The sequence below is a fragment of the Podarcis bocagei genome (assembly GCF_964188305.1).
Source record: "Podarcis bocagei genome assembly, chromosome: 3".
Classification (NCBI taxonomy): Eukaryota; Metazoa; Chordata; class Lepidosauria; order Squamata; family Lacertidae; genus Podarcis; species Podarcis bocagei.
Window position 1 is genome coordinate 62,455,826 of NC_138127.1, and position 27,889 is coordinate 62,483,714.

Consider the following 27,889-nt stretch of genomic DNA (forward strand, 5'->3'; position numbering starts at 1 on the left):
TGTTCTTGGCTACACAGTGCCAGACTACCCCGGAAAGAGGAGACTGTATGGCCCTGGCCATGTCTTGGGGAGTCATCACAAAACACCAGGTGTCCTTGACTTTCTCACAGTAATGACAAGGCAGGCGTGTTTCAGAAGCTGGTCTGACCTACACCTTGGGGAGGGGGGCACCTAGTCTGAGAAAGAGTCTTGGGACCCTGTAGAAAGCCCCAAAGAAGTAATTAAGCAGTGGGTGCATTTGGCTCTCCAGTGCTTCCACCACCATTTGGGAGACGGAAATATGCGTCTGTTTGGTTTCTGGACTGGTTGATAGTGCATTGTCTTGGCAAAAGCTATTGTTCCCACTCGGCCTCTCCCTCCTTTCCCTCTCTCTATGCCCCTCTTCCTAAGATGCAATAATCTGAGGTGAAATCAGCGTGTAGGGTGTATGTAGCATATTTTCCCCTTGGAGTATTATTTGAATCAGTGACCCTGGGAATATATTTGAAGGAATGAGGATGGCACTGTGGGGGGAGGGGACATTTAAAATAGAGAAATGTACTGGATGTTAATGTTTAATTACACTTTCAAAAATCCCTCACAATGCTTTTAGGAAACATGATAAATTCATATTGCCATCTGGAACCAGGCACAAATTTTGCATAAATCTTACAATGTGACATAACTGGCTGACTGAGACAAAATTCTACATTCAGAGTAACATTCCTGTTTGCCCTATAACTTTTGACAATTGTATCTGAGAGATGCAAAAATTCTAAGAAACTTGGTTTGTGCAGGGCTGTATGTTCCATGCGTTATATAATCACTGTAATAAGAAGCAGCTCGTTTCCAAGAGAACTACGATACGCAGACTTGGGCAAAGCAAGCTGAAGAATCATCTAATTTTTATGACATATAACTTTCATAGCTTTCCTAAAGTATATCAGAATAAAACAAATCTTTGTAGGATAGAACAAAAGCAAGCCTATATTATTTAAATATAGCAAGTGAAACAATTATATCAAGGCATGCTGGCATTTCAGTAAATGACCTACAATGCATAAATTGCTCCATGGGTGGTCACGGACCAGATCCAGGTGCTCTTGGAGGAAACGGATTTTCTAGATCCAGTTCAATCGGGATTTAGGCCCAGTCTTGGCATAGAAACTGCTTGAGCCACCCTGTATGATGACCTCTGTTGGGAGAGAGATCGGAGGAATGTGTCTCTGTTAATTCTCCCTGACCAGCAGCTTCCAATACCATTGACCATGGTATCCTTCTGGAGCGGCTGTCCGAGTTAGGGGTGGGTGGAACCACTTTGCAGTGGTTCCAGTCCTACTGGGATGCTTGAGGGTAGTGCTTGAGAAGTGCTCTTCTGCTTCATGTAGACTGGGGTTCCTCAGTGTTCGATATTATCCCCTATGCTATTTAACATCCACATGAAACCACTGAATGATGGTATCTGGAGCTTTGCAGCATGTTGTCAGCAGTATGTTGATGACACACAGCTCTACTTCTCCTTTACGTCTACAGGTGTGGCAGTGGATGTGCTGGACCATTGCCTTGCCTTGGTTATGGACTGGATGACAGCCAACAAACTGAAGCTCAATCCAGATAAGACTGAAGCACTGCTAGTAGGATGGGAGGTCAGCTACTCTTGATAGGGTTACACTCCCTCTGAAGAAGTGAGTATGCATTCCTCTTCTCCCAGGTTTTGGGTTAATTAAATAATCTATGGCCTTTAAGCTCCCGTCGTTCGGTCCCAGCGCCTGCCAACCTAGCAGTTCGAAAGCACCTCTGGGTTCAAGTAGATAAATAGGGACTGCTTACCAGCGGGAAAGTAAACGGCATTCCATGTGCTGCGCTGGCTCGCCAGATGCAGCTTGTCACGCTGGCCACGTGACCCGGAAGTGTCTGCGGACAGCGCTGGCTCCCGGCCTATAGAGTGAGATGAGCGCACAACCCTAGAGTCTGGCAAGACTGGCCCGTACGGGCAGGGGTACCTTTACCTTTACCTTATGGCCTTTAATCTGGGGGGGGGGTATTGTTTTAGTTTATTGTAAACCACCCTATGGTCCTCAGTTGAAAAGCAGTATAGAAATTTCATAAACAAACAAACAAACTCAGACATAAGCTCCGTTGAATTCAGTGGGACTTACTCCCAAGTAAGTGTGTGTATAGAAATGCAACTTTACAGTGCAACGCTCTGCATAACTTAGAAGGAAGCCTGTGTTCAATTGGGCTTACCCCAAGTAAGTGAGCATAGGTTTACAGTCACAGAATCACAGAACTGTAAAGTTGGAAGGGACACTGAGGATCATTTCGTCCACAGTCTCCCAAACTTGGGTTTCCAGCTGTTTTTGGACTACAACTCCCACAATCCCTAGCTGGCAGGACCAGTGGTCAGGGATGATGGGAACTGTAGTCCAAAAAACAACTAGAGACCCAAGTTTGGGAAACCCTGATCTAGTTCAACCCCCTGCAATGCAGCTGTTTCATATGGAGATTGAACCTGTGACCTTGGCGTTAGACCATGCTCTAACCAATGGAGCCAGCTCATGTGCAGCCCAATCCTAACCATATTCACTCAGAAGTATTTCCTGAGCATGCAACTTTATTCAGTATTATGCTTTACAAAACAATGCTGCCTTTCAGCTTGAAATCCAGCATGTCACAAATATTTCAAGCCTAGGGCTCCTTCAAATGATATATTTATCGAATATTCATCTTGATTTGCTCACACAAAGCTTATGCAGAAGTTAGATTAAGGTTACCAGATGTCCCCGTTTCCCAGGGATAGTCCCCGGATTTACAAATCAGTTCCCTGACAAAATCCATCTATTTAGTAGGAAGTTGAAAAGTGTCCCCTGATTCATTGAAAAAAAATCTGGTAACCTTAAATTAGATTATCTCTGGCTTTTATTGAGCACTCACCCACATTTGCTTGTGGGGTATTTTTGTATCTTCCTGTTCATCATTCCCCATTTCTTCCCTAACCACAAAAGGTCTGTTTCTTTTTAAAAGTACATTTCTTACACTAGAGTGACAGAGTGCTTTAATCCACGTTAATTGTGCAAACCTACATTTTCTAACAACAACAACAATTTATTATTTAGGTTTCCCCAGCCACTCTGGGTGGCTCCCAACAGAGTATTAAAAACACGATAAAACACCTGAAAAAGATACTGAAATATACATTTCCTAAAAAACCAGAGGCATTCCTTCTGGGAATGGTCGGTGAGGAGATTAGGAAAGAAGATCAAACCATGTTCCAGTATGCAATGGCAGCAGCCAGGATACTGTTGGCACAAAATTGGAAATCATCTAAGATCCCAACTATTAGTGAATGGCAAGACAAGCTATTTGAGTACTCTGAGCTAGCAAAAATGACACAGAAGATTAGGCACCAGAGTAACAAAAATTTTATTAATGATTGGAATAAATTTATATTATACATGGAAAAAAACTTAGGCAATATTAAAATAACAGTAGGTGAATTATAGAATCTGCGAAGTAAAGACAAAGGTTGAAAGAAGGAACTGCAAGAAGGTTATTAATGCGATATAGCTCAAGTCGTGGTGGAGGGAAGTTAGAACGATGATATGATAATTAGTACTTTTGGAGAAATGTATTTACGTCTTGATGTTTTATTGTCTATCTTTGTTTATTTTTTTGTGGGTTTTTTGGTATGTTTGTGATTTTAAAATAGTGTATATCGGAAATAAAATTTAATAAATTAAAAAACACACACACGATAAAACACCAAACATTAAAAACTTCCCTAAACAGGGCTACCTTCAGATGTATGCTCTTGAATCCTTTTGGTCAAATGCTAGCAGTCTGTAGGCGCGCCAAGTTAAGAGATAGGGGAATATATTACAATGCAACATTCTTCAGATAAATCAAAGGAAATTAATTGGAGAACCAAAAAAGAAGACAGTAGGGTGTGTAATCCACCACCACCCCTTCCATATTTCAGACATTATTCCTTTGAAGCAACCTATATGCATTCATTGGTTCAACACTGCTAGAAAAAATTACATGCACCAAGGTTTGCATATCAAAAGCACAAGCTCCTTAAAAAATAAAAAAGACCACTGTTGCTAGGATTGCTATAGTTCATAATAGTATACTTAATAATAACATAATATTATACTTCATAATAATAAAGAGCCAGAACAAATCCCCTTCAAATATACAATTTTTTGCAATTTAATTTTGAAAATACCCAAACCGTGACCTTTCTGCAAATCTTGCCCTGTCCTAATGAAATCTTGTTTTCCCACTCCTGGAAGCTGAAATGGTGCCCTCAAGCACAGAATTAGAGCCCCAAGCTGGGCTTTGCTTTATAAGATCACAATTCTTTCAGTGTAAACTACTGAATCCAAGCAAGGGCACAGGTCACAGCCTAATATTGTTCTCATTCTCTCCTTCCAGTTCCTCCCCTAGCGAATAGCAGTTGGTTAAATGACCTCTTTTCTCAGCCATTGATTTGGAAACTTGCTGCTAATTGATTTTCCCCATTCAACCAGAAGCTCTAGAAATTCATTCAGGCTTTACAGTGTGCTTGTAGGAGATACACTTCCCCTTGCTTGATAATTTGCTGGGATGAACTCCGGAATCCAAATTCTACCCTGCAGAAGAAAAAAGCCTACGCTGCATTTCAAATCTATACCCTTCCCTAAATTACAGTAGATTTCCACCAAGGCCCCCACTCCAATTAGAATGTGTTGTGTTGCCCTGAAGTACAGAGCTTTCATCATTCCCCTTTGGCAAATTAGAAGCTGAAATTTCAGCAAAATATGGAGCTGAAATGTCTATCTGCTGATTGATGGTCCTGTTCTCAAGCTTTGTAATCTGTTCTATCAACATGAGCCCCAGGTTTGCTAGTCCAGAGTTATTTGATTTACACTATCTGATAAGTGTGTCTGGAGGGGAGTGAAGTTCTGTTCTTCCCTCTGATTAATTTGAATGGGAGCTTTCGAATGTAGGGAACATAAAGCCTTTTTGGTAGCTAATTTTGCTTCTAATACCTTATTATTAGACCCTTTCCTCCCCTTTGAGATGGCTGGAAAAGAGATGTCTCTGAGCATATGCAAAGTATGCCTGCCACAGGGTTCACCACAGCAAATCCCCCATGTGAGATTATTAAGTGATTTTTTTAATTTTAAATTTTAAAGAAAAATTCAAGCAAGTAGAATTGAGCCCAGGGAAAGTTGTATTTTAGAAGTTTGTTTTAAAAGCAAACATTTCCTGGTGTGGGCAGAAGGTATGAGGAACCACCAAGAGGCTTTACAGGTAAGGCTTTTGTGCAATGACTGCCACCTCATTTAAACAATGTTAGTCAATTAACTGTATGGGTTTAAGTCGATTAAACCCATACACATGAGTAAAAACAGAACAAGCAGCATGCATACTGTCTTTGTTTCTAGATTATGGACTTGTGTCAATCAGTCATAATTTTAGAAGAATAACCTCTTCCAGTTACAACACAGAAAGCAAAATGCTTCTTTTGAGATGATGTTTCCCATCTGCAGTTGTTATATATTATCAATAATTATAATATAAATCTGTTGCCTGATTAATTGGTGGCACCTTTTTATTTGATTACAAGTTTTAATTCAATTAATCAAACCAATGAATCAGATATTATTAGGCACTTTGTAGTGTAGGATCCACACAATCTTTTACTGAAGAAATTGCTTCTGTTGTGTGGAAATCACATGCTTCCAGCATTCAAACCCCAATTTGCTGCTGCAATTTTTATTTTTAAAATGCAATTTTTATTTTAAAACTTTGCAAAGGCAATAAAGACCCACTCTTCTGGCCATAGATAACTGCATGTCCCTGTGTCCCTGGCTCAGGGTGCAAGGCTATTCATTGTATGGGAAGGGGTTATTGCTCTGTTTGGTAATCTGTTAACAACTGACTTTGCTCCCAGGTCAGTCTTCCTGTCCTTCATCTTTCCCTTATATCTTGCTCAGTCTTCAATTGTACCACTGATTTCCCATGTGGTTTCCATTGTTTTACTGCCATTTTGACTCAGAATCATAAATTGATTTTCTTTTAATTTGAAATGCTGAATGCATCCCAGTAGCCATACAAACAGAACAGGAGGGGGAGAATTTGAACTGGGGCTCCTGTTATGTTCCACAGAGCACCAGTGTATGGGACAGACAAGCTGCATGCAAATAATGTGGTTAATACCACTCTCGCCGGGTATGGTCTGAAGGCACGAGGCTACCGTCTTGTTGAAGCTGATCAGGTCTTAAACTGGTCAGTGTGTAGATGAGTGACTACCTGGGAATGTGTACCCCACCATGGGGTCCATGATGGAGGAAAGACAGGATATGAACATTAGGAAATAATAAGTTCATAGAATTTGAAGAGAGCATGACAGATTTCTGGGGCCATTTAGGAGCGATCACCTAAAAAATGGTAATTCTCACAGCTTAGTACTTCTCCACAGCCTAGCAGCTGCTTACTTGTGGGAGAGGCAGGCAAGTTTCCAAACAAAATTGAACGTGATGAGGCTTTGCTTCCCATCATGTACACCCGTTCCGTTTGTCTATCTCTCAACCCTGGGTACACAGGCTTTTGAAACAATGCAAAAACCTGTTCACCAGAGAGGAAAGTGGGGATCATAGCTGTCAACTTTCAGATTTGAAAATAAGGGAACAGCAGCCTCACCTGTCTACGGAATATAACAATCCGGGATAGCAGCGAGAAGCAGCGGGAAATGGTGCTGGAATAAGGGAATTTCCCGCAAAAAAAGGGAAGGTTGACAGCTATGGTGGGGATGTGTGTGTACTATAGGTTGTTCTCATGCATGTTATCTCTCTTGCAGAGAAAACACCAGAGCCACGTTGTCCCTTAAATTTATTATGTTACAAGCTTTGGTGGGTTACAGTCCGCTTAATCAGATGCATATACATACAAGCCCATTTCTCAGGCTAACACTTTATGAAGTGGATTGTAATCCATGAAAGACCCAGTGTTATATAGTGGTTAGTGTCTGAATAGGAAACCTGGGCTCAGATCCCAACTTGGACACATCGCTCACTGGGTCACTGCCTCTCAGCCTAACCTACCTCACAGGGTTGTTGTGCGGATTAACGGAGGAGGGGAAGAGCCGCGTAGGCCGCCTTGAGCTTCTCGGAGAAAAACATAATACTGGTCGGCATCCGCCTGTCTCAGGAGACAATGGAAGCGTGCATCTTCCGTGTAAAGTCAAACCGCTGCGGAGTTACAGCGCACATGACAACTTTGACAGAGGGGTTCATGATATGAGTGAGAAATAAGTGCCATAAATAAGTGAATAGAATCAAACCATAATAATGTTGATAGAGGCCAGGAGGGGACTCGCTTTAAGCGATGCATGCTTCCTCAGAAGCAGGTCCCACTGTGTTCGGTGGAACTTACTCCCGAGTAAGTGAACGTGGGGTCGTCGCAGCCCAAGCCTACGAAAAAGAAAGAGCAACTGTCCATCGCAAAGCGGGCAACGGAGCTGCCGGACTTGGAAGCAGCAGAGACGGAGAAAGGCGCGAGAGAGAGGCTGGCAGCCGAGCACCGCGGGCTCTTTAACCCGCTGCCGAGAGCGCGCGGCTGGAGGGAGGGAGGGAGAGAGGGCGAGGGCTCCCGCTACGGCAGGCCGCTTCCCCGCCGCTACCCGGACGGAGGCCCCCGCCATGGCCAAGCACGTTTTCCTGACGGGACCGCCAGGTAACCCAACCCGGCGGGAGCGGAGAGGAAGGAAGGCGGGAGGCCCTGCCTGGGCAGCTGCCGGTGCTGCGAGGCTCCAGGAAGGGAAGGCGGAGGCAGAGCTCGGCTGAAACCAGGCCTTCTCTTCCGCCGCCTCCTCCCGGGCAGAAAGCGGAGCCGTGCCTCGGCTCCTTCCTGCCTGCCAGGGGCGAACTTACTTCCGAGTAAGCGTGCTTAGGGCCTCACGCTCCCCCGCCCATTCCCACCATCCCCCTCGCACTTCCCTGGCGTGTTTTGAGTCGCCTGCACTGTGTGGTTTCTAGCCCGAAACCTTTTTAAACTGGAAAGGTTTGCGTTTAAGTGCGCAGGCTGCAATCCTAGGTGCACCCACTTAACTTGACAAGAAGCCCCGTTGAACCTGGTGAAATTTACAATAAAATAAAATCTGAGTGGTAATAGTGTGTAGCTGGGGCGGGGAACCCTTTTTAGCCAGAAGGCTTCACTCCCATCTGGACGACCTTTCTTTGGGGGGGGGGGGTACATGCCAGGGGCAAAAGTGGACAGAGCAATGAATGCAGATTTCAGTTTTGCACACCAGGCTAAAGTCTGCACTGGCGCTTGTGCATCCCTCTCTGCCCTGGAAGCCAGAGGCATTATGAGAGATCAATGCTGCACACTCAAGGAGATGCTTGGTCTCCAGGCTTCAGGTTCTCTGCCCTGCTTGGACTATAAACCTGCAATTATTTACACTCTGAAATAAACCTTGTTGAGTTCAGTGGGGTTATTCTGAAGTACAGTGGTACCTCGGGTTACATACGCTTCAGGTTACATACGCTTCAGGTTACAGACTCCGCTAACCCAGAAATAGTACCTTGAGTTAAGAACTTTGCTTCAGGATGAGAACAGAAATCGTGCTCTGGCGGCGTGGCAGCAGCAGGAGGCCCCATTAGCTAAAGTGGTGCTTCAGGTTAAGAACAGTTTCAGGTTAAGAATGGACCTCCCGAATAAATTAAGTACTTAACCCGAGGTACCACTGTAACTACATAAAGAATTACAGCCTTGTAGTGCAATACTATGCATGCTTATAGTATGCATAGAATGTATAGAACGAGTGCTACTGCATTCAGTGAAGTTTACTCCCAGGGAAGCAGGTGCAGAATTGCAGCCTGACATAATTTAGCCCCCCGTGTAGAAGGCATGGTTAGGATTGGTTGTAAGCCTGTTCTGCTTTAAATGCCAGTACTAAATAAAGGAAGTCATTTGCACTGTTTGTGAGAGACGCTTCTCTCTGGTAATATTTATCTATATAACAGCACATAACTCATTTTATCATCTTTACTAGACACCTGCGGCTAAGAAAATAGCCTGATTACTTCAGATATTTGGAATTCCGCCTCTGCTTTCCACATTGCTTCTGAGCCCCATTATCTCTTTTGTTCCAGATCCAAATATGTCTACTGAAAACTATTCCAGAAAGACACCCTCCCACAGCATAGTGTTTGAATTAAACCAGGCTTCTGTTGTCTTAGTACAGTGGTACCTCGGGTTAAGTATTTAATTCGTTCTGGAGGTCTGTTCTTAACCTGAATCTGTTCTTAACCTGAAGCACCACTTTAACTAATGGAGCCTCCTGTTGTTGCTGCTGCGCCGCCGGAGCACGATTTCTGTTCTCATCCTGAAGCAAAGTTCTTAACCTGAAGCACTATTTCTGGGTTAGCGGAGTCTGTAACCTGAAGCGTATGTAACCTGAAGCGTATGTAACCCGAGGTACCACTGTATTGTAGGTTGCAAATAGGTATGTCCTTTTCTCTGTAAATAATATAGTGGTACCTTGGTTCAAGCCCTGTTTATGAACTATTCGGTATACGAACTCTGCAAAACCAGAAGTAGTGTTCCGGTTAGCGAACTTTACCTCGGTCTACGAATGGTGGAAGGGCACTGGCGGTGGGAGGCCTCATTAGAGAAAGTATGCCTTGGTTTAAGAACGGCTTTGGTTTAACATGGATGGATTCAGTTCGTAAACTGAGGTACCACTGTACAATAATGATAATATCAAACCTTAGCAGGGGCGCCGACTTATAAAAAATATTGGGGGAGCCCGCGAAAGCTCATGAATAATAAATAAGCTCATGAATATGCAGATAAAGTGGCGCCGCCTCCTCGTGAGCGAATAGGGGAGAGCGTGCTGCGCCTATTAATCAGCTCCGAAGGAAATTGGGTGGAGCTTTTGCTCAGGAGGGAGGGCAGGAGGCATGCAGCCCGACCCTGTGCATTTTGGGCTGGGGGAGGGGCGGCGGTGGCGCTCTGCTGGAGGGGCGCCCGAGATTATTGGCGGGCGGAGCCCCCCCAAACGAATTTTTGAGGGGGCTCGGGCCCCCTCAGGCCCCATGGAGTCGGCGCCTATGAACCTTAGCATTTAAACGTTTTCCACTCAAGACTGCAGCACTGTGCACACAGTGTGGTCTACTTCTGAATAGGTATGCATAGTATTGTGCTGCAATATCTATTCTGTTACACCATGAAAACACACAGTTGTTTGTAATTTCTGGAAGAAATATGGAATTGGATTTATCTGACAAAACACATTTAAATATTTTACAGATCTCGCATATTGCTAGCATTATTAAGGTTAATTTCTTTTCCTTTCCTTATAACTCATGCCACATTTTTTTATCCTTGCAGGTTTTTGAAACCCTATCTGCCCATCAGTTAAAGTGCAAGCACCCGTTCTTCCCATTAACATTTAGTTTGTGTGACTTAATTATTAAAAAATGATTTAGTACATCAGACCTAAATAATATACAATTATCACTGTCCTCCTCTTTTATTGGAGTAAATTGGATTCCTGAAAATTTAAATTATGAGCCAAGGAAACAGTCATTTATCAGTGGATGTTAATATGATTATACAAGATGACGGCAATAGAGCTTGGGGTGGGTGGATGTTACATTAATAAGCAAAACTCTTTTATCGTGTAGCATTCTAGAAGATGCAGAAATTGAGATGATGGCCCTCATTTATCACTTCTGGGGATATTTGTCACTGGGGATATTTGTAATAGAGAGGGCTACAAAATACCTAAGCAGATGCTCTTCCATTTTTTTAGACTGTCCCTCTCTCTTAAAAACTGACACTTGGGAATGTATCCAAAAAAAGACAATGGATATATATGCAATGACCTAATGTGTTACTTGCCTGGGAGCTCCAAAATGCAAACGGCACAGCCTTGACCATTCTCCCCCTGAAACAAATGGGGAACAATCTGATCACAGTGTGTAGTATCATGTGCCCGGTAGACCAGACCCATTGTGTCATGTCTTCATGTTTCCATCTCATATTTTTGCCATGATAAGGGGCACAAAGACTTACAGTAATGATGACTCCGGTGTGCATGGTGAATTCTTCTCAGCATAACTTGCAGTGCAGGCTGCCACAACTGGAGGCCAATTTGGATGAAGCATCCATTGCAAGGGCAATGTGTGCTTCAGTTAGGAGGAAGGAGCCAAGGAGTCCAGAAATACATATGTGTATTTGTTTTGTTGCACATCCATGATACTGAAAACAAAGCTTAAAAACACTCTTCTTGTTATAGGAATTGGAAAAACAACACTGATCCAGAAAGCCACTGAAGTTTTAAAATCATCCGGTATCCCTATTGATGGATTTTATACAGAAGAAGTGAGAGAAGGTGGCAGGAGAATAGGATTTGATGTTGTCACTCTGAGTGGAAGAAGAGGAATTTTGTCTAGAGTTGGGTATGACGTTTAAAATGCACATTCTGGCACCTAATCTGGGAATGCCTTTGTAGAATGCACAGCTGCCCTTTGAAGCTCCTGTGCTGCTCATTCAAGGGTAGCTGGAATCAGATGAACCGTTGAAGTGGTGAATAAGATTGTGAAGTCGCTGTGCTGATCTTTAGTGTTGACTTGTTGCTGCCAAACGGCAAAAAACTCTTGTTACAAAAACCAAGCAAAGTATCAGGGCATGCGATAAATGAGAGGCAACAGGCACAGGGATAGTCAGGGTCCACCAGAATGATGTGCAGTGCAAATGACGAGCAACTGTACTCCCAGTTAAAATTTACAGCAAGTTTCTGGAACAATTATATGGGTCAATCCCACGCCTTCTTTATATCACCCAGGGGCAGTTACCAGATTTTGTAGAATTCTGTTCTTAGTAGCTGCCACTTTCTGGTTCCAGTTGATGTGTTTCATTGTGATATTGTGCATATATCCCACCAGGATTGCAATATTAGCAACCATCTGGGGCATCTAAGAAAGGTGGGAGGACATTCTAATGGGATTAAAGAGGGGCACTGCAAGGGCATGTGAAAATGTTGGCATGCTTCACATGGTCTGAGGGTTATCTGCAAAGGAACAGGGTTCTAGAATGCTTTATTGTTCACTGTGTTGGGTGTTTTCTTCCTTTCTTCAGCTCTGGTCCTTCCACAGCAAAGCGTGAATACCGCGTTGGCCAGTATGTAGTGGATCTAATGTCATTTGAACAGTTGACTCTTCCTTTGTTGAGAAATGTGAGTAATATTTTGGAATTTCTGGAGAACAATATGAATAAATGGATAATACATGATGAGGAGTTTATAGTGAAATGTCTTGTACTCTTCTATCTTGGTAGAGCTTAGATCGAGCACCCCCTTCCATTGTCAGCTCCATTTATGAGTTTTCCCAGCTCCCACCATCCTCCTGTCCCTCGCACCCACAGCTCCCTACATGTCTGTCTGTCTGTCTCTCCCCACCCCATCCTCTTGCACTCCATGGAAGTTGGTGTGTTACCCAGAGTTCTGGTGTGCAGTGTAAGAGTGGACACACAGCGTTTGGAGCCCCCTTCCTCCCAGTTCTCATATTTGGTTTACAGGTTCAGATTCCTGTTCAGTTGCAAAAAGGAGCAAATGATTCTCAACACATGGCTTACGGGACTATTGGGAAGCTAAAACGCCACTGGAGAAATTTGCAACTGTGTGGGTGACTGTATAACTGCTCTTATTCAGCACCATTTAGGATTGGTAAATGCAATTCCAAGATAAATCAGCGATGTGATCACTAAACAAATTAGAAAACACTTAGTGTCCTGAAAATTCTCCAGGAACGATGCTGACAAACTATATGCTCTACCATAACTCATTTATCCCGCAGAGCTTATCCAAACACAAAGCGTTTAATACAGATATGCCTCATTTTAGGAAAGTACAAAGGCATTTCCTGTCATTTTCCTTTTCTTTTAAAAAGCATCATAGAGTATTTAGCAGCAGGGTAATAAGTGGCTTGGACAGAACAATGAACTCCAGAGGGTGAAATAACACCACTTTAGCTAGCTTCTGTCAACTGTTATTTCAGTAGGTGCAGGACCATATATGTAGTCAGACCAACATAACAATAATTTTAAAAATGATTTTGTGGGGGGGGGGGTGAGGATGAGGAGCACCGGATGGGCAGGCAGATAAAGAAGGACAAACAGGAACAAAAAGGCATGGCGAAGTAATGTAAAACTATAGTTTGTTAAAGAAATAGGTCATCTGAGCAGAGCTGCTGGGATCTTTGTTATATGACTTGAATCTTAAGCTGCAGTCCAGTACACATTTAACCTGGGAGTAAGGCCCTTTGAACTCAGTATTACTTACTTCCAAGGAAGCACTCAAAGAATTGCCCTGTTATAACGATGCATTGCAGATACACAACTTTTTTTCTCAGAAGTAAAAGCCCCAAGGGTCTGCCCCTGTAACACACATGAGGTAGAATCTATAGAACACATCCCTTTGTTCTGTAATTTTTATGCTGGAATTTGAAGAAGAAGAGTTTGGACTTGATATCCCGCCTTTCACTCCCCTTCAGGAGTCTCAAAGCGGCTAACATTCTCCTTTCCCTTCCTCCCCCACAACAAACACTCTGTGAGGTGAGTGGGGCTGAGAGACTTCAGAGAAGTGTGACTGGCCCAAGGTCACCCAGCAGCTGCATGTGGAGGAGCGGAGACACGAACCCGATTCCCCAGATTGCAAGACTACCGCTCTTAACCACTACACCACACTGGCTCTCTTTGGAAGCATACAGTTGGCCCTTTACTGACCAAATTACCAGGGAGGTCAGATCAGTTTAACATTTAATATTCAATGGAAGATAAAATCCTGAGGACATCCCTGATAGTGACTAAATTTCTATCAGTAGCAGTGAAAACAAGAGAACAACTCGCCATCTGAATCTGGAAGGACTATCTCCAGGGGCCAAGCAGAGGTTATTATGTCGCACTTCTGAATCTGTTTTGCTCTAAGATTCTGATCTACTGTGTATGTTTTAATTTTATTACTGGTCTATTGACAGCAATAAATTGAATGAATGATTGTCATATTGACTTAATCTACTAAATTTTCTTACTGGTGGCTTCATTCAGATACCTATATTTTCCTTATAGCCTGATCTTGGCAGTAGCACAGTGAAAAAGGTCTGCATAATTGACGAGATCGGTAAAATGGAGCTCTTCAGCCAGTCCTTTATTCAAGCTGCCCGTCAAATTCTGATTGGATCAGGAACTGTGATTCTTGGAACGATCCCAGTGCCTAAAGGAAAGCCCTTGGGGCTTGTGGAGGAGATCAGAAGTAGAAAGGAGGTGAAGGTCTTCAATGTAAGTAGGCTGAAGATCCACTAAGCAAGTTTTCATCTTTTACCCATTGTGATGTCTGGCCCAGTTTTCGCAATCAGCTCTTACCACCATTTGGTTTGTGTTCTGGACAGGATTGCATGCCCTTTGGGGCAATAGGTTTCCTGCTTGTGAGGGGCTCATAGTTCCATCTTTGTCACTAGAGATGGTGGGGATTGATCTTGGGATCTTCTGTGGGCTACGCATGTCCTCTGCCAATAGGATGGTGTGTCCTCATGCACTCAATTATAGTTGTATGTAAACCTTAGCTATGGTGTTCAGCTAATGAAAGCGGCTGGCTACAGAGACCTCTGTTAACTTGAGTTCTTTTGAAAGCCCCTCAGTCCATTAGATATTTTAAGGGAAGACCTTAAAACAAATGCAACACACTTTCTTTCTTTCTTTTGCTTGCCACTAGAGGAAGGAAAACATTTCAGATTCCTCGGGACCAACAACAGCATGAGAAGTGTCCACGAAGCCTACCGCTTTCCACCACATTGCTCTCTTGTTGCTTGTTTGTGTCGGAAGACCTTTTAATTCATCTGCCTGCATAATAGCTCTTCCCCATGTTTGTTTCTGGCACCTGGTATCAACATGTCAAGGCCTCTTTAGATTGCACCTCACGAAACCAGAAGTAGCAGACACAAAATCAATGCAGGCAAATGCCCAAGATGTTCTTGATTCATTTGTGTCAATTTAGTTTGATAGAATCTTCTAAGAATATGGATTTATAGTTCCACTCCCCCCCCCCAGCTCATCAGCAGCTCCATCCCCAGATTGATTCTGCAAGCTGATCTTTGCCCAAACGTCTTTGGTTTCCTCCCACTTTAAATTGTCCAATATAGCTCTTGTTAATTTAGGTCATGCATGCTTGGGATGCTCGTAGTGTTTTGCCTATAAAAGCTTTCAGCCCTCTGGAAGGAGGATCGTTGCGCCTCCTATCCTTTCCAGGGCCCTTTTTTCTCTCTGCAAACATGGCATATATAGTTCACTCATTCATAATTTACACCTCTTGCATCTCTTTGCTAGTTTGGTAATATGCCATCAGCACCCACTGCACCTGGTTGCATATTTTCACATCTGCAGCAGCACATGCAGTCTATTGAACCTGATTGCTGTGAAGCAGTTAACATACAAATTGGGTAATTTGGAGGTGGATACCTTGGGGCCAGGAAGAAAATTTCTCCCATGGTGGAATTACAGTGAAGAAATTACCCACTTCCTCAGCCTTCCATATTGACAACTGTCACAATCAGTGTTCGAAACTCCTATTGTTCTATGCCAGGCATAGGAAAACTCGGCCCGCCAGATGTTCGGGACTACAATTCCCATCATCCCTGACCACTGGTCCTGTTAGCTAGGGATGTTGGGAGTTGTAGTCCCAAAACATCTGGAGACCCGAGTTTGCCTATGCCTGTTCTATGCACCTTTTGCGACAGGGAATTTCAGTTAGCATGAGCAGTTTCTTAACTCTGGGCGCTGTGCTGCACCTAAGATTTCAGATTAAAACTGCAGAGTGGAAGGAAAGGAGAACCTTTTTCTGCCTCTCCACTTCCAGCTACTCTTTGAAGACAGGAGAAGAGACCCTCTTAAGAAGATTTAGGAAGGTGGGCAGGGAAAGGACTAGACAATGTGGAAAATGAACATAATATTTTAGCTGCAGTTCATTAATTTTCAGCTTTGTATTCTTGCTATAAAAAAGCGCACCTAGACATTCCCCTGATGTGCCCATAACCTAGGTTTAAGGTGCCATTTAGCTCCTAGCTTTCATATCTCAGTTTCTAACACTGGTCACAATAAATGGCCAGCAACGTTAACTAATCTTTTTTATTCTTTCTGATTCTAGATTACAAAGGAGAATAGAGACAGCATTTTGCAAGATATTGTGGCAGCTGTGCAGAGCTGCCTAAAATGATGTGCACCATTTTATGTGTTCTTTCCATCCCAGTGCAACCTCCATCTTTTTCTTTTTCAAAATAATGTTTATTAAAGATTTTCCTCGTTTACAAAAGCACGTGCATTGTCTCTTTCTTCAGGTTGCGTTTTCTGCAGATCAGTTGCATTTGTCGTGAGACATAGGTGTTATATGCAGTTTAGGGTTGGGAAGAAAAGAGGGGGTAACGGGAGAGGGGGAGGGGTGGTAAAGCTTATGTTCATTTACTTAGTGTATGTGTGGGGTTTTTGTGTCAGCATCACTTGGGGAGGTTCTCTTTCTATTTTCTTGTTATGTTTCCTTGGTGGTGAGAGAGGTTGGCGTGGCCTAGGGTGTGGTTGATTGTCTTTGATTGACTGCAGTGGGATTTGTTTGGGGGGAGGAGTTGTTTGCTTAAGTTAGCCATTTTGAATAGTATGCTGTCAGTGGGTTCATGTTGTTGTTTTGTTGGGCTGTGTATGTGATAAAGGGGAGCCATACCAGAGTGAAGGCATCCTCTTCTATTTGTCCCCGTGTCAGTTTCAGTGTATTGGTTAACTTTTCTTGTAAGGGTGTTTCCCATACTATTTGGTACCAGTGTTCCATGTTTATTCCTGACAGGTCCCTCCAGTGTTTCTGGCTGCTGATAGTAGGTGGGGCAACCTCCATCTTTGAAACTTTAATGTCTTTGAATATGTAGGTGTGAATTGTGATGTTTCACATTTGTGGCCTGCCATTGATTTTCAAATCAGACTTTGTTCCTTTGCAGTTAAAATAAGAGCCAGCAAATTGATCTTAAGACCTGAAAGTAAAACTGTTGGATTTGCAATACTGATGGGAGGCCAGTCTCTGAATTGAGTTGTACCTAACTTTGGTCTACATGAGTAGTGAACCAATTTGACACAGTCCCACATCAAAATTAGTAGAAATAGGTTCAGATGTTTTCAGCTGTAGTATCGTGTTGGAATTGGAGAAATTTCTCTTGATATAAATCCTTGCAAACAGTTTGTATCCTGTTTCTACCCATGCCCTGTACACAGATGTACAGTAGGCACATACCTGAATTGCACATGGAATGCTCTTTAGGCAAATCAATTAAGAAACACTGATATATCAACTCAACTTCTCTCTCAGTGTAAGTGAAGAAGGAAAATATGATCTGGGATCCAAGGGACACTCCTATTCATCTCTCTAGTGTTCTTTTGGGGTTAAAAAAACAAGCCTAACTTTATTCCGCTGGTGTGATATTTGATCAGGATTCTGCCAAGTTTTTCAGTCGTTTGCTTGCTAGCTCTTCAGTTTCCAAATCTCTGGTAGGTATTTCATTCATTAAACTGTAATATTTCTCATGTAAGCCAACCTTTTTCTATAACTCAGCTTGACTTCTGGTGGTGCTAGTTAAACAATTAGTGTCCACTAATGCTTAACCATTTTTGTTTCGTTTAGCACTGTTTCGTTAATAAAGGAACTACCTGTATAAATTACTGTGGCACAGCTTGTGTCCCACAAGACCTATGAATGGTGTTCAGGAAAAGTGTTTACCACTTAATCAGTTCTGCATGTCATGAAAGCTAAATTCCCAGCCAGGTGCACATTTGTTTTCATGCATTGTGTGGTGTTCCTTGGCTATAGCAAAATTTGTAAAGGAATTTAGCCCTTTTCTTCCTCTGCCCTGCATGTGTGAAGTGTAACAAATATTGAATCAATACATCCCTTGGTTAATGCAATATGGAAACCTGCAGTGTCTTCAAATCCATTTATATGGATACCAGGTTAGAATCTGTCTACAATAGCAAAAAGACAGTGGGTGCAAGTTTTCCCCATAGGACTATCCTGTTACCAGCTCTACCTTATTGAAGGTGCTTAGAAGTCTGCCCATGGACTTGACAGTAATGAACGAGTCTCCCTTGCCCCGTATACTTGTGGTAAAGGCTTATTATACTGCAGTCTTCTACTAGACTCCTGCAATATTATGACCTCACTCAATTTTCTCACCACTTTATGTTGAGAGTGAGCTGGAAGTGGGAAACTGGCAGCCCTGTTTCATAGATGATATCTCCGTTCATTATATTTGGCATCACGAAAGAACTTTCCCCAAGTAGAACTGACAAGGTTTTTTCTCCTTTCCTTGCAATTTGTGTCCCAGTTCCCCTGAGAGTCATTTCTTGCTATTGCAGGTGTTCTGTGCGTCATACCGATATCATTTTAAGACATCAGTATCCCACAAATGCAGCATGACTATTTCAAACGTGTATCAATAAAGGAAGAAACTGGATTAGGAGAATGAACCCAGTGGTTTGCGGGTAGTCTTAATGAGCAAGTTTCCCACTATGTTTTTCTTTCATGAGACCTTATGTTGACAATAGTACATTATCTGCGTTTGGAAGGTCCAAGAGCACTATGATACAAGAAGCAGCCCTACAGCAAATAATTCGTGTGCCTGGTCTCCACGGCACATGGTGTATCTGCAGTGCTCTGATTAAAGTTGTGTTGCACCTGTGGATTTTAATTGGTATAACAGGAAGAGCATAATTTGTGCTTGATCTTCTCCACGGGCCTATGCATCAAGGCCATTCAGCACGTATGTTTGTAGCAATTCGAGCCAAGAAAAAGTATCCAGATGGAGCAACAAAGGCTGTTTTGTTCAACTTGTGTTGGGTCTATTATGTATTTATTTTGCACTCAGGATTTCCGAAGAAAGAATTTTGTAACGTTTGCAGAAGTTCAAAGGCGGTAACATGAGATTTTTAGGGAGATTCAGTGGTGGAAATGCAAGCAGCGCTATTTCATTAAGGACCTAGGAGGAGGGAAAAGAACAATTCCATCTTTTAAGAATTCTGACTGTTGAAGCAGAAGCCCACTGAACACAGCTTTCCTCAGCTCCTCTACTTTTGTGCCTGGGTGTTGCATTTTACCTGCTTCAGAAAGAAAAGAGAAGCAGAAATTGGCCAGGAATGGCTACACGCCAACAATGACCACTCAGTGATTTTACATAAAGCGCTTTCTGACTGCCTCAGTTCTCCATCTAAACAATGGGAAGACTAACCTTCACAGTTCACTTATAGTGTTCTCGGAGCCTCTATAAAGAACCAAGAATGGATGAAGTTATCTCTGGCTTTTTTCTACACTGGCTTCTGTTCCCATAGAAGCAGCACATCTGTGTGTGGAATGAGGGGTGACGGGAGCCATTACAGCAGCTGTTCACCAAGTGAAGGAACACCTGCTGGGTGCAATGGAGTCTCAAGTTATTTCACCAGTACAAGCAGAGTGAAAATATCTTGCACTAACACAATAAATTGAAAATTGATCTGGCCAGCATTAGTAGTGACTCGCTGTGCTATGGCTTGGCGTTCAGTATCATGAGACTGACTTCTGAGTGGTTTCTGCTGTGAATACTACTCTCCCTCAAGCTAGTTCTGGCAGTGGAATAATAATAGTAATTTATTACATTTGTATACCATCCTTCATCTGTAGATCTCAGGCTGGTTCACAACAAAAAAGTTCTATATAAAAAAGACAGAGTACAGAATACAAATAAGAACAAAAGCAAACCAATAATCCCCCCTCCCACAACACATTTAAAAGAATATCAGTTGGAATACAGTCTGGAGAACTGTCAATAGCAAGTTTAAAAAGCAGTGGTTTTAAAGGAGATCCAATAATGAGAGGGTTTATTTTAAAAAGACTTGCCTCCTAAGCAGAGCAACCACAGATAGGGGAAAAAATAAAGATTAACACCAAGCAGTAGAAAACAATTTTAAAGAAATGAAACCAAAATGCCTGTACCATGGGCTCCCCACCATGATTTCTCCTCTTTAAATGTTTGACCTCACCTGGGAGTTCCATTAAATCAGGCCCATGTTACTGAATGCATGGCTTCTGGTGGATGAGCTATGCACCTGAGTCAGGGGAGGACCACTAACAGTGACTCCCCCCCCCCTCCAAGACCTTAGTGATTTAGCAGGGATATAAGGTATCAGGTGGTGCTTGAGGTATCCTGGACCCAGGTTGTCAGTAGCCTTGTAAATGAATATAAGAACCTAGCATATGGGCAGCCAGTTATCATGTCTATTAAATTGGAAGCCATTCTACCAATAACTGCCTTAAGTGAATTGGCTGAGAGGTGATTGATATATATAAGGAGGAAACCCATGTTTGCAATTACAGTGGTACCTCGGGTTACAGGTTACAGATGCTTCCTCTAACCCAGAAATAGTACCTCGGGTTAAGAATTTTACCTCAGGACGAGAACAGAAATCGTGTGGTGGCAGTGGGAGGCCCCATTAGCTAAAGTGGTACCTCAGGTTAAGAACAGTTTCAGGTTAAGAATGGACCTCCAGAACGAATTAAGTTCTTAACCCAAGGTACCACTGTATGGGGATGCAAAATACATAGGCATAGGAAATGCGTAAAGATTAGTATTGGAGCAGTGCAGAGCTAAACAATGCAGATTTTGACAAAATGGGTTTGGTGCAGCCTTCACCTTAAAATCCTTTCCAGCACCAACTCCCCCCCCCCCCCCCGTGTGCTTTTCAGCTTGTGACTTCTGTAAACAATGCCCTCAAAATCAACATGGGACAGCTGTGCATCTGGGAATGAAAGATGACTTGAATTCATTCCAGGAAAATGAGAAGCAAACACAATGCGAGTTTGCACAAATAGTTTAAAATCGGAGAGAATATGTGACAGGTGTATCATTTTCCGGTTTGCCTCCCAACTATTACAGAATTGCCTGGCAGAAGAAAGTGATCCTTGTAACACCGTAAAAAAGCGCCTCATGTGTTGGCTGCAATTATCATATGAAAGGCATCAAAGCTTTTGCCCATGAATATTTGTGCTCATCTCAGAATGCAGCTGCCCTGTGATTAATCATGGAGCATTTGTTTACAGAAGCTGTACATTAGCCCGGACTGCATTTGATCCAATGCAGAGTAAGATTTTTGCATTCACACGGAAATTTCTGCGATGCAGGCATGTGATGAATAGATTTCAAACAAAGGCTTAAATGAGATTATGCACCATTTCCTAACTCACCAAGCTCTTTCGCTTCTAGAGAAATAAGAACTAAAACATATACACAGGTGTGGTAAAAGCAATTCTTGAGGAATTAGTACAACAAAGAGGGCTAGAGATTGCTCTGTAGGCATGTGAGGATTGGCAGAGGCCAGGCTCCAATCACCTATTTGCAGGAATTCTGCAGAACTGAACTAAAGATGGGCCAAAAGTTTTGTGCTAGGCATGGCCTGATTAAAAAAACAAAAGCTGAGCCACAAAAAGTCTTTGCTGGGGAACAAACAGTGGCTCATGTCCTGCTTGGGGGCTTCCCAGAGGCATCTAGTTTGCCACTGTGGCAAATGGGGTGCTGCGCTAGCTTGGCCTTAGTGTGATCCAGTGGGGCTCTTCTGATGTGGAGGAAAAAAGCAGCTGGAACTGCCAAAAAGCACCATGCAGAGGTGCCTTGTGCTCCTTTCCAGTAGTCTTCTGCAAAACACAGACCGGTGCAAGGGAAGAGGAGCTTGCAGCTGAATGAGTATTGGGAGCTGTTGCGGTTTATTTCTTATAGCTGTGTGCAGGGCCAGATTTAGGTTTGATGAGGCCCTAAGCTACTGAAGGTAATGGGGCCCTTTATATGTCCTGCTGTCCTTTGTCAACAACAAATTGTCGCTGTTTTTTGTGTTGAATATGTGCTATATGGTAATTTATGGACCTAATAGGTATCTAAAGCCATTTGCACATAACAAATAGGAGCCTACACAACACAAAACACTGTTGTTATATGTAGGTTTTATTCTATTTGTTTTATATCTTATATTTTGGAAATGTACACCCAATTGTTTCTTCTTAAAAAAATTTTGGGGTCCCCAAGAGAGTGGGGCCCTAAGCTATAGCTTGTTTAGCTTATACGTAAATCCGGCACTGGCTGTGTGCTTCACTGACAGCCACTGAAAAGGGAGGTAAGAGGAAGCTAATTCTGCTGCAGAGGCTCAAAACCATGGAAACTTCTGCTGTCTTTCTCCCAAAAATGAAGAGCAGCAGCCGGCCATCTCTCTGCATCCATACAATCCTTGGCAACATTTTCTCTTCCACCCCAAGTAAATTCAGTACAAATCTTTGAGATTTTAGAGTTTTCTTCTTCTCCTCCTCCCCCCCCCCCCCCGAGAAACAGCACATTTCCACCCTAGTCTTCACATTGGAATAATATTATTGGAAAATATTATTTATTAAATTTATATACCTTCATCTAAAGATTTCAGGGCAGTTCACAGCATGCAAGAGACCAAGTTCCTGTGTCCCAAGTGCCTGTTTGGAATTTGATGTGTACGTTTGCTTACCTTTCTTGGGTAATGATGGTGTTGTGGGCCGCCCACCCCTGCCCCAAGCACTTACCTGACAGGGGAAGGTGTTTGGAGGCTTCTCAAGGTCAGCAGGGCACCCAGAGGTCTCCTTGCCCACCAGGGAAGAGAATCCTGACTGCCTGCATATTCAGCCAATGTCAGGCAGCCTCAGGAGCAGGCACTGCTCAAGGGGAAGAACCAATTGGGCCTGCAGGCTCCAATTGGGTCTGTGCCTTGAATACCTAAAGAGGCCCCACCTCAACCTCCACACACAGTTTCCTGTCAGATTTGATGCATAGTTTGTATTGTTTGGGGCACAGAGTTATAGGCTAGTAAAAGAGGTGATTAGGGATGCGGGTGACGCTGTGGGTTAAACCACAGAGCCTAGGACTGCCGATCAGGAGGTTGGCGGTTCGAATCCCCGCGACAGGGTGAGCTCCTGTTGCTCGGTCCCTGCTCCTGCCAACCTAGCAGTTCGAAAGCATGTCAAAGTGCAAGTAGATAAATAGGTACCGCCCTGGCGGGAAGGTAAATGGCATTTCTGTGCACTGCTCTGGTTCGCCAGAAGCGGCTTAGTCATGCTGGCCACATGACCCGGAAGCTGTACACCGGCTCCCTTGGCCAGTAAAGCGAGATGAGTGCCACAACCCCAGAGTTGGTCACGACTAGACCTAATGGCCAGGGGTCCCTTTACCTTCACCTAAAAGAGGTGATAAACATGGCCCTCACAATTCCACAAAAATTGTAAGGGGATCAATTTTAGGCGTGTATTGTAGGAATCCTGGTGATGCAACATTCTTGCTGTCCAATGACGATCACTTTCCTGCTCTACAGCTGACCAAATGTTGCAAGCCACTGTGATGCAGCAGAAGCCCAATAAACATGCTTATATGACTGCCTTACTTGCACACCCAGGCTTTGTTCATGTATCCCACAACATACACTTTTGCTTCCAAGCAATGTGAATACTTGTCCCCTACTCACAAAACATTTCCAATCATCTCTGGCTGCAGAGCTGTAGCTATGGGGGCGCTACCTGAGGTGTTTTGGTTTTTGTCCTTGTTGAAGCCTCCACAGGGGCGCCATTGAGGCACCCAGCCTGTGTGTGTCAAACTGGGTGTTTGACCTGGGTGAAATAAAACTTAGTTTTGCCCCTGCCTGGCTGTGAATCAACTACTTGTCTTAGTTCCTGATAATGGTTGTGGGCTATCAGTGAAATTAAGAGCAGAAATGTTGTGCGTCCCTCTAGAGGTAGTCAAACAACAACAGCAGAACCAGACACTGGTAGTTGTAAAGTCTTTAATTACAAAAAAAATACTTCAACATGTTTGTCTGTGTTTGTGTATGTGAAAGAGCATCGTAGTGCTTTTGTGTCTCTTGGTTTCAGAAATAGGCATGAATTTCTGCCAACCAAATCAGGACTGCAAGGCTATGCAGTCCTTTTAGAAAAAGCAGCTTTGTTTGCAAATAAGGAGCACCATTGGCTTTTGTGAAGGCTTTTCATGCATTGGCTATATTTGGTTTACGGCAATGTGCAGCCTGGCACTTTCATATACTATTTCATTATGACTGCATGCAGTGGGCCACCTTCTGGATTAATATGTTGCGGCACATAATTGTCAGCTGCATAACACTTCAAACAAACAGAAGAATGAGGCCTTCCTTTTGACTTTCCTTTTTTTTTAAAAAAAGATTCTGCATACTAATGTTGGGGTATGCAGTTTTCTCTCCTATTACACATTCATTGCTTCAATTAAAAAAAACAATTGTTTCTGATGCATTATGTATAAAATGCCAGTTATTTAGCATGCAATCATCTGTTTGGTTACAACAAGAGACAGATGTTGATGTGCTTTTTCACGGAGATGCATTCAGAGTTTCTGTTGCTTTCAGTCTTAGTTCCACGTATGTGTGTTCTTGCTCCCTCCTCAAATCTTTTCCAAGTTCCATCTGAAAAATATTAGCACTTCGGGGGAAGGAAAGTCAAGACAAGTTGTTGACTTTTTTTCCAGATCGCATTTGAATTTTCATGAACTTGAGATGACGTCGCCCAGCGCTTTTGGATAGCACTAAATGCCAATCGTAGAACATCTTGCTTCTATATTGTAATATTTTTCACTGAAGAATTAAAAAAATAGATACTTTACATTTTGTGTTGTGTTTGTTTGCTTTTTGTTATACTTGGAATAACCTTCAATTTTGTCTGGGACGTGAAGCTAGATGTGTTTTGATGTCTTGTGAACAGAGCTTTAGCCCTTGGTGAAAGTGGATTCTTTACTGCTCTTCTGAAAGACTGTGTTGGGAACCTGTGTCTTCCAACGCCATGTCCTCTTGGCTGGCTCTCCTACATTCCAGCATGTGGCTCATCAGAAGAGCATGCGCAGCACCCAGATCTCTTCGCTGTCTGGATTCACTCGTGTCAGTTGCTTCGTAATCCTCAGACGATTGCTTTTAAAACAGAAAAGGAGATTGTGTCAGCAGTGTCTTAAGTAACCTTTGAAATGGTGTTTTAGAACAATTGGCATGTACTCTTCTGCATGGGCAGTTTGAGCATATTACACCGATCCTGGTCCGACTGCATTGGCTACCAATTAGTTTCCAAGCCTAATTCAAAGTGCTAGTTTTGACCTATAAAGCCTTAAACAGCTCAGGACCGTAATACCTCAACGATTGCCTCTTTCCATATGAACCTACCTGGACCCTGAGATCAACTCCCGAGGCCCTCCTTCATGTGCCTTCTCCTTGAGAGGTCTGAAGGGTGGCAACACGAGAACGGGGCCTTCTCTGCAGTGGCTCCCTCTCTGTGGAATGCTCTCCCCAGGGAAGTTTGCCTGGTGCCTTCATGATACAGCTTTAGGCGTCAGGCAAAAATGTTCCTTTTTAACCAGGCCTTTGGTTGACCTGATCAACATCCTATACCCTTTTAAAATTTGGCTCTTTTTGGGGGGGTATATTATTGGGTTATTGTTTTATTTTATATATTGTGATCTGTTTTGTGAACTGCCCTGAGACCTCCAGGTATAGGGCAGGATATAAATTAATAATAGGCACCAAGGATGTCTAGGTCTGTGTTTTCACCTTGGTCCCATCCCCCCAAATGCCTCTGTGGTGCATTGCTTTGTTAGCCACTCTGGGAGCTTTTCCAGCTAAAGAGTGGGTTATAAATGATTGGAATAAATAAATAATTGTATAAAAAAGCTGCTCTCGGAGATGTCAGAGTCCATCCACAGGAGCACACAGAGGATGGAAGGAAGAATGGAAAATCAGTTGCATCCGTGTTCACCCCTGGAAGCATCTTAGGTAAGCTCATGTTTAGATCCTGGCCAAGATGTAAATTCTGGGCTGGGATTTTACCCCAGCCCCAGCAGAGCCCCAGCCACAGCACAGCGTTGATGGAAGGCCTGTTGCATTACAGTATTTGATGCGGCTTTTGCCGAGACAAAGCAGGGAAAGAGGCAGTGTTGGCAAGGATCCCTTAAATCACTAGCTTATTAAGTCCTAATACCATATTTAGCAAACGGGTTTTGGGTTGCTTCTGACTGGAAAAGCGGAGCGAGAATGTCACAGCGCCAGCCAGCTTGCCAAATTTACAGCAGACTTATAGTATTAGGATGCCAATCTATTCCTGAGTAAAGCATCCCGTGCCTTATTTGACATGACAGCTCTGAGACCTCCATTATCCTTTTATAATACTCCACTACTTTGTCTCCATCTGGTAATCTCAGATGATGTGATATTAATACAAGTAGTGTTCTGTTCCCAACAGAGAGGGAGTTGCTCAACTGCTCTTTATCAAAATCTTTATTGCTTCCACACTCCACATAGCGAGGAGGTGGCTTGTGTGGACTAAGTGTGGGGCACTGGGGTGAACGAGTCAATAGAAAAATATCCGCCAGCGGCATTTTGGGTAGCCTTTTCTTACCTGCGTGGTCTCTTGCATAGTACGGCTTGCTGCTCTAGCAGACGGTCCCATTGCGATGTTAACGCTGCTGGATGACTGGGTGTCTGTGGTGTTTCCTCCGTCGGCAGCTGAGAGCCCGGAAATAACCAAAGCGCTCGAAAAGCTTCTCTTGCCAAATAAAAGGCTGAGCGTTGAACTGGTGGAAGAAGCCAGGCTAGAGCGAAGCATTGCGCCAGCTCTCTCCTGCACTGTGAGCTGGCCCAGGGTAGGGATGGCAGGAGTCTGGGAGAAGACGGAGGTTGCTGAATTGTGGAAGGACAGCTGGCTGCCAGAAAGCCCGTGGGCAATTTCATGAGCAGAAGTAGAAGTCTGGATGAATGGCTGGTGGCTGTCTACGATGGGACCAGAATGACTTGAACGAGGGGGCCTTTGGTTTAAGGCAGCGTGTGTCTGAACAGACTGGCTCCTGAACTTTCTTCTGCCTGTGAGAGAGAGGGAGAGAAGAAAGGATTATTTTGGGAAATGACAGCTCCAGCAATAGCCTTCAAAATGTACCGCCTCGATCCAATTAGTGCACAGTAGGAAGTACCAAGGATAACAATTAAACGTTTTTTATCCCGAAAATCCCACAGAGCTTTAGGGATACAGAAAATCAGAGTGCTACTGGCAATCTGGACAATTAGTAGGTGACATCATCCAAACTATGCATCCATTCCAATGCAATTCCATGGCAAAACATCCAAGACTTTTACAGCAGTTCTTAACTGTGCTTTATTGAAAGTAAATCCCACAGATTGCAATGAGACTCGCTTCCAAGTCTCCAAGTATCTTTAGGATTCCAGCTTTGGCATAGGAACACAGTCTTATAAGCAATGGTCATAATCCAACACACAATCCCTTGGCTCTGATTCAGAGAAAGAGTCACTCTTAAGCCCTAATTTATTTATCACTGATCTGAATGGGTTGGGACTTACCTCAGAAGTGGGCTTGTGCAAGCATAACTCTACCTTACAGATTTTAGATGCGATTGCCCATCTGCTGGCTTGCTCAGTGACAAACATGGAATGAGATGAGAGCGAGGGGAAAGTACTGGGAGCAGAGTGGAAGCAGGGAAGGGTCACCAAAAGAGGACAGAAAGTGCCAGTGTAAACATTACCGATACCATGACTATAGGCATAAGACCATGAAACAAGAGAAGGTTGAGCAGAATGACACTGGACCTCTGAACAGAGAGGCTTGAGAATGTGGTGAATCTTTATTGTTGGTATCAGAAAGGAGCACTGAGCTGACCTATTTGAACCGCCCCTCCCCTTGCTTTTCACATTAATTGTCCTTACGACTGTGGAGAAGCCAAGATTTCCCCTTGGAGTGCCTTGGCTGTACTCGCTGAATTGGGAAGAGGTTAACTGAGCAGCA

The 27,889-nt window shown here is 43.4% G+C and overlaps 2 protein-coding genes and 1 long non-coding RNA gene across 3 annotated transcripts in view; 1 reads left to right on the plus strand and 2 right to left on the minus strand.

The window, feature by feature from the left end:
• Positions 1-7,324: 7,324 nt before the first annotated feature.
• Positions 7,325-16,336, plus strand: NTPCR (nucleoside-triphosphatase, cancer-related). The gene is given in 8 exon segments (XM_081186235.1): positions 7,325-7,521; positions 7,524-7,542; positions 7,545-7,597; positions 7,599-7,701; positions 11,273-11,435; positions 12,115-12,211; positions 14,101-14,310; positions 16,172-16,336. Coding segments are annotated over 8 exon segments (882 nt in total). The 5' UTR covers positions 7,325-7,353; the 3' UTR covers positions 16,241-16,336.
• Positions 8,796-11,262, minus strand: LOC308582791. The gene is made up of 3 exons (XR_014005850.1): positions 10,089-11,262; positions 9,452-9,738; positions 8,796-9,204 (listed from the first exon to the last, which is right to left on the minus strand). It is a non-coding gene; the product is annotated as an uncharacterized lncRNA (long non-coding RNA).
• An 8,089-nt stretch (positions 16,337-24,425) lies between the features above and the next one.
• Positions 24,426-27,889, minus strand: part of PCNX2 (pecanex 2) — a 120,803-nt gene continuing 117,339 nt past the window's right edge. Inside the window, exons 33-34 of the mRNA XM_081186251.1 lie at positions 26,495-26,955; positions 24,426-25,020 (exon numbers count right to left, since the gene is read on the minus strand). Coding sequence (XP_081042377.1) covers positions 24,847-25,020; positions 26,495-26,955 — 635 coding nt within the window. The 3' untranslated portion in view covers positions 24,426-24,846. The remainder of the gene's footprint in view (positions 25,021-26,494; positions 26,956-27,889) is intronic.